Source organism: Nicotiana attenuata, unplaced genomic scaffold (assembly GCF_001879085.1).
Source record: "Nicotiana attenuata strain UT unplaced genomic scaffold, NIATTr2, whole genome shotgun sequence".
Lineage (NCBI taxonomy): Eukaryota > Viridiplantae > Streptophyta > Magnoliopsida > Solanales > Solanaceae > Nicotiana > Nicotiana attenuata.
In genome coordinates this window covers 63,477-75,785 of record NW_017674298.1, presented here as the reverse complement: position 1 = coordinate 75,785, position 12,309 = coordinate 63,477, and the positions used below count along the sequence as shown (strand labels likewise).

The 12,309-nt window shown below is 37.7% G+C and overlaps 1 protein-coding gene across 1 annotated transcript; it reads left to right on the top strand.

Annotated features, from left to right (window-relative positions):
- Nucleotides 1-1,548: 1,548 nt before the first annotated feature.
- Nucleotides 1,549-2,676, top strand: LOC109218367 (abscisic acid receptor PYL4-like). Its single transcript, XM_019382729.1, has one exon. It carries the CDS (start codon nucleotides 1,686-1,688, stop codon nucleotides 2,331-2,333), a length of 648 nt encoding a protein of 215 aa, XP_019238274.1. The 5' UTR covers nucleotides 1,549-1,685; the 3' UTR covers nucleotides 2,334-2,676.
- The last annotated feature ends 9,633 nt before the right edge of the window (nucleotides 2,677-12,309 follow it).

The window sequence follows — 12,309 nt, the reverse complement described above, 5'->3', positions numbered from 1 at the left end:
TCAGAGGCTTGAAAGTGGAATCAGATCAAACCTTTCTCATACTTATAAGGATAAACTGCACAGGAATCGAAGAGTCATGATTCAAAACGTGCGCCGGAAACCAAAACGTCACTTCATCCTCTGAACCGCCTCAGGGGCAAAATATAATGATGATGCATACAGGCGATGACATCATTCCAAAAAGGAAGCCACGCGTCAGCGGCTCAACAGCGTCATATGTTTCACTTCGTTCATATTTCCGCCCCCGGTCGAGGTCAAATTCTCCTAAGACGAGGTTCGCATTTCCACCCGCCGAAGACGCCCACCAAACGTATCTCCAACGAGCGGAGGGACTAACTGTATAGGGTCAAATTTGACCCTCAGTATCTCTACGCCAGTGGGTACGCCCAATGAGTGTACGCCGACCAACGTAGTGGGTACGACTCGGCCGTGAGGACCAAAGCGACGTCGTTTAGGACTCAGTGTCTATACTAGGGAGACGTTACCTATCTCTGTAACTTTTTTATTCTTTCGAGGAAGGTCTCCTATTATATAAAGGAGACCTTTACCTTGTAAAAGGGGGCATCTGATTTAATACAACTCTCTCATTTTCTCTCTCTCTCTCTCTCTCTATATATATATATATATATATCACTACTTCTGACGAAAATACCTTATTAACATACATTGTCGCTTTGCAATATTAGATCTACAACAATATTATCATCTTTGCATCTCTAGGCTTATTATATTTGATTACGATTTACCCCTTCTCTATTTTTTGATTGTTTTATCGCTTACAAAGTACATCGTTAACTTTTGAGCCAAACACGCTATATTTTTAATTTTCAATATGTAATTTTTAAAAAGACGATTTAGGTTATATATACATATAGTATAAGTAAATTGTATCAATTGAACATGTAATAACATTATTAGTTACTCACTCTGTTCCAATTTATGTGAACCCGTTTGACTGGGCACGGAGTTTAAGAAAAATGAATACTTTTTGAATTTGTGGTCCTAAACAAGTTAAAAAGGGGTCCAGAATATTTGTGTGGTTATAAAAGCTTCTCATTAAGGGTAGAGTTAAAAGTTTAAACTAAATTATTTTCAAATTTAGAAATGGGTCAATCTTTTTGGAACGGACCAAAAAGGAAATAAGTTCACATAAACTGAAACGGAAAGATTATTATTTTAATTATTATCGATTAATGAATGTCATAAGGATATACTACTTAGCTTGTAACTACAAAATGATTATTGTACAAATATTTTTTACATTATTAATGTATAAAATAATAAAATATTGCAAAAATATTTTTATAGGAGTGTAATTACTTCTTTTGTAATTATTATGTGTCATCAGTTGTATACTCACTCCCTTGACGTTTATGTGGTAATATTTCTTTTTAATTATCTTTCTAAATTTAAAAATAATTTAGTTCATTTTCTTATTAATATAATGAGAAACTTTTATTATCTCAAAAATATAATGAAATGTTTAAAGTTACAAATTTCAAAAGTCTCGTACCAAACAAATGTTATGAGGTGTTATTACTATAAATTTCATAAGTCTTTCTTTTATCTCTCTAATTCTCTCTCTATAGGCATTTGTATATATACTAGTATCACCAGTTTTACTTGTAAAGACTCCATCCTCATCTGATCTCCTTTCAAGAAGAAGAGAAGTAGAAATAATAAAAATGCCTTGTTCACTCCAGCTAAAACGGATCAACCCTACAACCGCCACCCCCGCCGCCACACTCGCCGTAAATTTCCACAAACATCCTCAGCCCACGTGGGTTATCCCCGTTCCCATCTCTAATATCCCCAAATATCTCCTACATTACCACACTCACGTTGTAGATCCCAACCAGTGCTGCTCCGCCGTAGTGAAATCCATCTCCGCCCCGATTGACGCCGTGTGGTCCCTAGTCCGCCGTTTCGACAACCCGCAAGCGTACAAGCATTTCCTCAAGAGCTGCCACGTCATCGGCGGCGATGGAAACGTCGGCACGTTGAGGGAAGTTCGCGTAATTTCCGGCCTTCCCGCCGCTTCTAGTATGGAGAGGCTGGAGATTTTAGACGATGAGAAGCACGTCATCAGTTTCAGCGTAGTCGGCGGCGATCATAGGTTGAATAATTACCGGTCGGTGACTACTTTGCACCCATCGTCAACGGTTGCGGATGATAACAGGACGGTGGTGGTGGAATCGTACGTGGTGGATATTCCACAAGGGAATACTGAGGAAGAAACGTGTGTATTTGTAGATACAATTGTACGTTGCAATTTGCAATCGCTAGCGCAGATCGCAGAGAACATGGCTACAAGCAAAAGTAAATCAAAATGACTAATTAATCCCCTTAGAATTTGTATATTTCATTTAGTCCCCCAGATTTCTTTTTTAAGTTTTTTGTTGTACAATTTTATTATTTTTAATTTTGGGATGTTAGTTAGAGTTGTCAATGTTGTAAATCATGAAGACCGAGAATGAATGTTTCATAGATTGATAGATATTTAAGCTTTTGTTTGCTTAGGAGGTTTTAACTTAAGTTGCCTTCATAGTTAATAGCGTTGGTGCTTTTGTAGCCCGTATACACCGTTACAGTACTCTTGCAGCGGTGAAAATTTCCAAATGTAACTATATTAAATTTTTTCATTCATAATGATATATCCTGAGAGGGGTGTATTATTTTTTAAGAATGCAATGCCTATATATATAGATTGACGGCACAATTTAGCTACTCTCCGGTCCACCATAAGTGATCAATTTGCCCTTTTATTTTTATCCAAAATAATAAGGTCCATTTATATAATTAAGAAACAATCAAGTTGTTTTTTCAAAATTACCCTTATGTACGTATCCTTAAAAAGTCTTTTACTACTCACATTAAATTATGCTGCAACATTTAATTAAGGGTAGTTTAGTCACACTAATTATTTTTGTCTAGAATTTAGTACTTCCTTAATTGGTGTGCCCAAGACAAATTAATCACTTATTGTCGATCGGAGGGAGTAACATTTTTGAGCAGTGTGTATATATAAGTTGAGCTCCATTTTTTTCTTAATATTAGATAGAGCGAAGCCAGAGGATATTTTATAGGCTACATTAGAAATCGTATCTTCTTTGCTAGTGCTAAAGTTTCAAGCTTTTAATTAGCTTATGAATTTGACCGTGGAATGGCCGAATTAAGGAAAAACGCGGGAACTAGTTCAGTTTTGATAGTAGAAAGTAAAAACCATGAAAAACTGAATTGCTGTCGTGAAGAGCTCTAATTTGCAAAAATCAAGGAGGATATACTACGTATGCGGTATACTACTGATCTTCTCTATTTTCTTGTTAGGGTTTTGGAGGATAAAACAATTACACTATAATCAGGGGCCGACGCAGCCCTATAGAAACTCGAATTGAACTCATAACTTTTGATGCAGAGTATTTATTTATGTGTAAAATTCATTGAAATCGCAATAATTGTCAATATGAACTCATAACTTTAAGTATATAATGAGTTCAATACTAAGAATCCTACAGTTTGAACCCGTAAAATTTAAATCCTTGATGCGCCTCTGACTATAATGTTATTTTGCTCTCATGTACTGATCATACATTGCTGAAGAAGCAAAACATATACTTATATATTATAGTGTAGTTGTTTTATCTCCATAACTCTAACAAGAAAATAAAGAAGATCAGTAATCGTATACATATCCTCCTTGGCGGCAACTACGGCTTGGAAACCTCTACAACTTGTAGATTAATATATCATTAGGCTTAATTTGTTAAATATCACAATGCACGAATGTCCATTATTTAATTTTCATATGGTCTAATTAATTTTTCCAACTAAACATGGTTGTAAAAGGCCTCACCAGTTGTAAGCTTAAGGGAATAACATTGTTTATAATTTATCTAGTACTGTTTGCATTTCTTTGTGATAAAATTGCTAGTCACTGAATACGTACTGAACCTGTTGGTGAGATGGGAACTGGCTTTTCTTGATTTTATTAATATACTCCCTCCATTCACTTTTACTTGGCATGTATACTAAAAATAGATTTTCATTTTAATTGTCACTTTACGCATATCAAGAGAATGACAAACTTTTTTTTCCTGTTATACCTATCGTATTTATTACTCATTTCAAATTATTTTCTCAAATCCAATAAAATATGCATCAATTAATATGGGTATCATGGTAAATTATGCATTTCATTTATTATTTCTTAAGAAGCGTGAAAAGTCAAAAGGTGCCAAGTAAAAGTGAACGGAAGGAGTAATTCTCTAAAGAGTATAAATTCCGTCCGTGCACTAAGAGTATCATATTTTATTTCCATCCGGTTAAGTTACATGTTATAGTTTATAGCAAGCCTCATCTGACAATTTGTAAAAGTATGTAATAACATGTAGAAGTACATTGACAGAGTAAAAATCTTTACATTATCCTGTATATAGGGTGTGTTTGGTATAACGAAAAATGTTTTCCGTGGAAAATGTTTTTCAAGAAAATATTTTCTTGAAAAACAAGTAGTAATCTTATTCATTTTCCGGTGTTCACGCAAATTAAGGAAAATGACTTCTCAAGAGTATTCATAAATAATTTGAATATAATAAACATGAAGCCATAAACTTTCAAACTAACAACTTTCCGAACCCACAAATTTCATAAACTTTCGAACCGCTAAACTTTCGAGCGCGGAATTTTTAACCCGTAAACTTTATAATTTCTAAACCTGTAAACTTCCAAACACATAAACCCCCGAACTCATAACTTTGGAACTTGTAAAATTTTGAACCTTTAAACCGATAAATAAAAAAACTAAAACTGAAAAATATATTTAATTTTTTTTTGGGGAGGAGGGGGGGGGGGGGAAGGGGCGAGTGTGGGGGGGGGGGAGGGGCGAAAAAAGAAAAAACAGAAATTTAAAATTACAAAAAAATTTTTTTTTGTGCGGGGTGGGGGTGGGTGGTGCAGAAAAACGAAAAAATAGAAATTTGAAATTGCAAAAAAAAAAAAGGTAAAAGAAAAAGTTTTTTTGCGGGAGGGGGTGGTGGTGGGGTAGAGGGATAATAGGGTGGGTGGTAACAGAAAAATTGAAATTTAAAAAAAAAAAGTCTTTTTTGAAGAGAGGGGTGAGGTGGGGAAAGTTGAGAGGGAGTTTTGAAAGAGAAATGAAAACATTTTCCTCCCAAATGAGTTGATAAGGAAATATTTTCCAAAACATTTAAGCCAACCAAACATGAAAATATTGGAAAACATTTTCCTATACCAAACACACCCATAATTTAGATCTATTTTCTGGTAGGAAATTATATATTGGGGATCTTCTGTAGTAGGGATGATCGCACATGTGCTAGTTCAACTGCTGCATAATTGACCGGAGAAAATAAAAAAGGAACAAACACAACATGAATTTTTATATTGAAAAAGCTAGTCATTGTATGAGAAGAATCAACATTTGCTCCCTCTAACCAACTTGACGTTCAAACAAAAGGCAAGTGGTGTCTTTATTTACTTTAAAAACCTTTTCTTTTGGTTCTCCATAGATTTATATTGTGTTCGAGCAAGCAGAGAAGATGACAACTTTGCAAGTTGGTTTGCAAGTGGGCAAGGAGGCTTTTACTGAATGTCCTTTTTGTTTTCCTAATTATATTACTTATAACAATTCTCAAGGATTCTATAGATTGTCCGTACAGTCCATCTTTCATATACTAAAGACTATAGGTCATAAGTCACTTCAACCTTTTCCCTAGGTATATATACTGTTTGCCCTTAAAATAGATAACAATTGAATTTGTACGCGATTTTAAGAATATGTGGACTAATTTAATACAAGTGATCAATAACATTGTATAAGCAAATTAAAGACAAAATAAATAGGCAAACTAGTCGTAGTATTGAGTTCGGGCTCGGTTGTGAGCTTAACAATTAATCTGCTTTCGATTCGGAGCCGAAATATATATGCAAAGCTTGAATAAAAATAAGAACCTTTGAATAGCTTATAAGCAAAGAAAATAAATGAATATTGCCTTGATATGCCTGTTACAGTGTATCTATTGAACAATAAACTTCACCTTTATATAGTAGGGGAGTTTTACCCTACGTACAACTCTAAGAAAGGTAAAAATCTTCTTTTTCGTTAATCACTGATCCGTTGTTGATACAGGTCGAGATCCACGCCATGATATCCAGTTGGGCGCGGATATCACGGCACTTCGTTAGTCGTGTGCAACCGTTTGGTTATGCTTCTGTGGTCTTAGAGCCCAAACCTAATTCGTGGGGCACTGTCTCGATGGCCCCAGTGATAAGTGCTTCGCTCGGACCTTAGTGCGAGAGGTTCCTGGCTTCGCTTCTGATTTCGAGTAGTTATGTCCTTGCTTCGTTTGCCCCACCGGGAAATCGGGGTGCTCACTAGCGCCCGTTTTGCCCATATACACATACAATTCCAATCTCATTGCTCACCTCTGTCTAATCCTGTCCTATTGATTTTTCGTTTTTGTAAGCAAAGAAAATTAATCTTAGGGCGGAAACCTATGGTTTAAATTTAGCATTTGGGCAACACTAGGACTTGAGAGTCAGTTTTGATTTTTGATGGAATAAAAATCAACACTAGGACTTCCAGGAACATTTGGAACAATCCGTTTTAGACCGGAAGTGTTGTTTTCAAATAGTTCGCCTAGATGCCTAGTAAAGAAAAAGCTGGAGATAATAAAAAAGCATTTCCACACAAAAAGACAGGCGACTGAAAGCTTTGCTTCTAATGCAGACCACATGGGAACAACACACCGGCATAGAAGAATTCAAATTCGCTGGCCCAGATGAGTGGCTCTTGGCTTCGTAAGCATATCTATGTTGTTGCTTTTTCACTGCTAATGAGTATTCTTGATCAACAAGGAGATCAAAATGAGCGAGTTCTCATCTCTATACTTAAGTCTGACTTCGATAACCATCTTCCGTCTGTGCAAGGTGGATTTGGTTTCGGTAATTCACCACTACTAGGTACAACGACCTATTAGATCGTGTCTTTAGACTTCGTGATGCAATCATATCCCATCTCAAGTGTGCATGTATATTTTTAGGCTTTCAAAGCTCTGCTTTATATATTCATAATGATACCATGAGTGCTTTAGGGCATCCTCAAGATATGTTTTCAAATACCACTATACAATTACAAACTGTTTTTGTTCGATAGATATAAAACACCCATGCTTTAGCACCTATTGCATTTTATTTTTTCCTTAAGGAAAAATGTACCCCCCCCCCCCCCCCATAATAGTGAACCTCTCCCCGTGATTAGGATAAGGTAGATGCCTCCTAGCCAGGGGGCAGATCGAATTGAAGTTTCCTTAGATGGCCACTGACCTACAGTTACCCTTAGACTTTCGTGTTTGGTGGAGAAGAAACGAACAAAAATATGCTCGCTTGCTATCTTGTTCTTTGTCGCAAAGTGGGATCACTCGCCAGCTAGGTCAGATTGGAGCAAGATTTTATGAGAATATATTTCCCATATCCAGGGAAAGGGGCGGAACAGCCTCTCGATCTACTTACTCCAGCCCAGGAATAAAAATATCGTCTAGGAGTTCCCTGTTGCTCATATCTCCCCTATGCCTAGACATTATCTTGGGCAAGAGCCATAGTTAGTTGTTGTTTCTTCCTCGTTGGTTGCTAGCAACAACATAATGGAAGCAGTCGCTCGAAATAGATTGGTCAAGAGCAACAACATAATGGAAGCAGCCTCTCGAAATAGATTGAACTATTGATATTGTCACGACACAAAATTGAACTAGTCGTGAAACCTATCCCAACCTGTAAATACAACTCTAATGAAATAATATGAATTCAATAAATGAAATAACTGAAATTCTCATATAATATTCCAAGGACTGGTAGTACAAGTGATGAGCCACTAAGACATAGATTTACAAGATGATATGAAAACAAATACATCATCGCGTTTGTTTGAAATATACATAAACATGATTCAAATTCAAGATATGCACACAAGCTGCAGAAGTGTACCATGAGTACAACCGACCCCATGTACTCAAAAAGTATCATAATAACCTCGGCGAGGTAATAAAAGCAAGAATTATAAATTATACTCGCTAATCACCCGTACCAGTTCATAAATTCCAACAAGTATAGGATAGAAATATGATCATATCATGATAACACAAATAAAATCACCTTGGTGCTCACAATCTTCTTAATGTATTCTTCTCAGTCAACAATCCAGCATATAAGGAAGATATGCAAATAAATTAGGTAAACAACCAAGGAAATTGCAAGTAAAGATGAAATGTAATGAACATATATCAATCTGTTACGACACGCAACCCGATCCAAATAAAAATCACATCACGGCTCTAAGGCCCACATCAGAATCTCAATAACTGAACCAAACAAATAACCAGCTCTCCCAAAGCTCACATTAACCAGAAACCCGTTGGTTTCCCACAATCCGCGTGTACACCATCAAGAAGGCACATGATAAGATTACCCCAGGGGGATGGATTCATATCCACACGCTGCATAGACAACTCATGTGTCGCATAGACAAATCACGTGCTAATAATATCAACTGCACGAATAACTCACATCCTGCACGGACAACTCACGTGCGAATAATACATCAAACCCACGGACATCTCACATGTTGCATGGACAACTCACTTACCAATAATACCAATCCGTCCGGTGTGATCACATGCTCAATATCACAATCCGCCCGGCGTGATCACAGGTTCAATAAAATAATTTGCCCGACGTAGTCACAGGCTCAATATCACAATCTGCCCGGCGAGGTCGCAAGCTACAGTCCAATCCATATCACAAAGAAAGCAAATATACAGGAATACATGTGCATGATCAATGAACATCAAATTTCATACTCCTGGACTGGTATAAGTGACATGTTAAGGTGTATGCATGTGTAAAATATGCAATCACAGCTCAATCATGCAAATACATCACTAAAGTAGCAATTTATAAGGTCTAATTAGGAGATTAACCTCTGTGTTACCTCAAACATGGTTCAAATAGCTCACAACAGGGGTACAAATATAAGAAATATCACAGCATTAAGCTTAACAGTCAATCCAAGGCATATCATAGCCTAAACTCTACCCCGAGAATGAAAAATACCCCGGTGCATGCACATGAGCTTAACTCCACACATGTGCGCCACCCATATCACGTAGCTATCATACATAACTCAGTCAACTAGTGCCTAAACCAAATTTAAGTAAGATACTTACCTCAAGCAAGCCAAACTAATACTCTAGAAATGCCATCCCTCACGAATCGAACTTCGAATGGCCTGAAACTAGCCAAAAGCAACTCGAAAACATCAAATAATGCCTAGGAATCAAACCTAACCGATAAAGGCCGAATTTTTAATTATATACTCAAAGTCAACTAAATATTCAACTCGGGCCCGCACCACGAAATCCGACAAAACTCACAAATTATGATAACTCATTCGAATACGAACCATGCTAATTTCATCCAATTCCGACTCAAAATCGATGTTCAAAACTCAATTATTCACTTTAGAAAGGTTTAGGCAAACCCCTCCCCCCTCCCCCCATTTCTCTTTTAGAATCATCACTTGAATGCCAAAATCAAAGATAAATAATCAAATCCGAGTAAAAAGTACTTACCCCAGTTCGTATGATGAAAACCTCTCCAAAATCGCCCAAATATGAGCTCCCTTATTCAAGGTGTGATAAAATAACTCAAAATCTAAAAATAGAGTACTTTATAACATTGCCCAAGTAAACCCTTTGCGACCTAGGGCCGCGTTCGCGATTCACATCTACACAGACCCTCGCGAACGCGGGCACTCCAGCACGACCATAAAGAAGAACCCATCATGACCCAACCTAGCTCAACACTACACGAACACATAGTCATAGACGCGAACACGAAGGCTTAAAGCCTTAACCATCGCGAACACGATCCCTCTATTGCGAACGCAAAGAAGATTAGCTCCCAAAACACTACGCAATCGTGGCTTCATCTATGTGATCGTGAAGAACAACTGAGACATAAAAAATCAGAAGAAACCAGCAATATCCAACATGGCCCAAAATGGTCTGAAACCTATCCGAAAACTCACCCGAGCCCCTAGGGACCCCATCCGAACATCACAACAAGTTCTAAAACATATCACAGACCTACACGAGGCCTGAAATCACACATAATAACATCTAAAAGACGAATCACACCTTAATTCATGCTTTATAAACTATTTCAAATTTCCAAATTGCAAACTTACGCCAATATGTCTAAACAACTCGGAATCACCTCAAATTTTGCACACAAGTTCCAAATGGTTTAACAAACGCATGACAACTTCCGAAACAACAATCTGATCCTGGTATCATCAAAGTCAACTCTCGGTCAAACATATGAACTTTCTAAACCTTCAAATTGCCAACTTTTGACAAATAGAGCCAAAATCTTCCAGGAACACCCGGATGCAAATCCGGGCATACGTCTAAGTCTAAATCACCATCTAGACCTAACAGAACCATCAAAATTTCGATCCGAGGTCAAATCCATAAAAGTCAAACTTAGTCAACTCTGCCAACTTAAAGCCTCCTAGTTGAGAATCATTCTATCCAAATCAATCACGAACCACTCGAAAATCAAAACCGACGATACATGCAAGTCATATTACACCATATGAAACTAGTCAGGACCTCAAACCACCGAACTGAATGCAAAATGCTCAAAAATGACCGGCCAGGTCGTTACATTCTCCCCCACTTAAACTTATGCTCGTCCTCAAACGTGCGAAGAGTCGTAACACAACCATCAAATAAATGCATAACCCGCCATACACATACCCCTGGGTGTTCCCACGTGACCCTCAATCCATATAAGCCCGACAACACAACCTAACAGATGATCCTTTGTTCAACCTTAGTCCATAAACCTTAGAACCCAATCCCCAACATCCGTAATTCATTATAGGACCAGTTTAGCATCAATACACTGTATAAGTCTGAACAAGCTGTATTAATTCTTAATCATATTCCAAGATGTAATCGCATGATATACCACATAACTCAAACACTCATAGTAATAACTTCCGACCATAATAGTTGCTCAATAACAAACCTGGTACCGGTAACAAATCTCATATCAACTAAAACCTTGTGTTGAACTTTCGTACATTACCAATGATGAAAGAAACACGCAGATACTCATAACCACTCATCAGATCAACAAGTCGCGGAGCTCTCTTTCCAAATAAGAACCATATTCTAAGTTACTTCTGACATTATTCTTCCAAATATAGCTTAACCAAATCCGATAGTACTAATTCCAAGTCCAAAATCGCATCACATCCAATACAAGCTACTCGACCAATATGACACACCAATACTACCTAAAGCCACATACCATGCAATACGTGCACCAAATAGGCAACAACTCGAATGCACCCAATGATGTAGATGTAACGACCCGACCGGTCATTTTAAGAATTTATGCCCCGATCCCCTATTAACTGCATTCCCCGTGTTTGTTTCTGCTATTGTGAATTGCCGGGAGGATTTGTTTGGAGTTTCAGAGAGTTTTGAGACACTTAGTCCCTAAATGAGAGCGTAAGCTTTAGAATTTGGACTGTAGTCGGAGTAGTGTGAGGACGGCCTCAGAATGGAATTCCGTCAATTTCGTTAGCTCTATTGGGTGATTTTGGGGCTTAGGGGCGTATTCGAATTATGTTTTGGAGGTCCGTAGATTAATTAGGCTTGAAATGCCGAAAGTCGAATTTTTGAAGTTTCCGGTTCGATAGTGAGATTTTGATATCGGGGTCAGATGGAATTCCGAAAATTGGAGTAGGTCAATAGTGTCATTTGTGACGTGTGTGCAATATTTCAGGTCATTCGGAGTTGAATTGATAGGTTTTGGCATCGTTTGTGGAATTTGAAAGTTCCTAAGCTCTTAAGCTTGAATTCGAAGTTGATTTGGTGTTTTGGTGTTGTTTTGAGTGATTCGAAGGCTCGACTAAGTCTTAATGATGTTATGGGAGGTGTTGGTATGTTTGGGTTGAGATCCTGAGGGCCTCGGGTCACTACACCATTTTAGGCCTACAACCACCCCTGAGAAGTGTGGCCTAAGATGCCAAGAAGTGTAGCATTTGGGCAAAGGCAACACTTTACGACTTTAGGCAATACTTTTTGGGGGGTGGCCTAAAGTACCGTAACCTTTGACTATTGGCCACGCTTTGTAGGTGTTGTCTTAGAAGCCACGCTTTAAAAGTGTGGCCGATACGGTACAAAGGCCACACTTATATTTTCTCATATAGCCACGCTT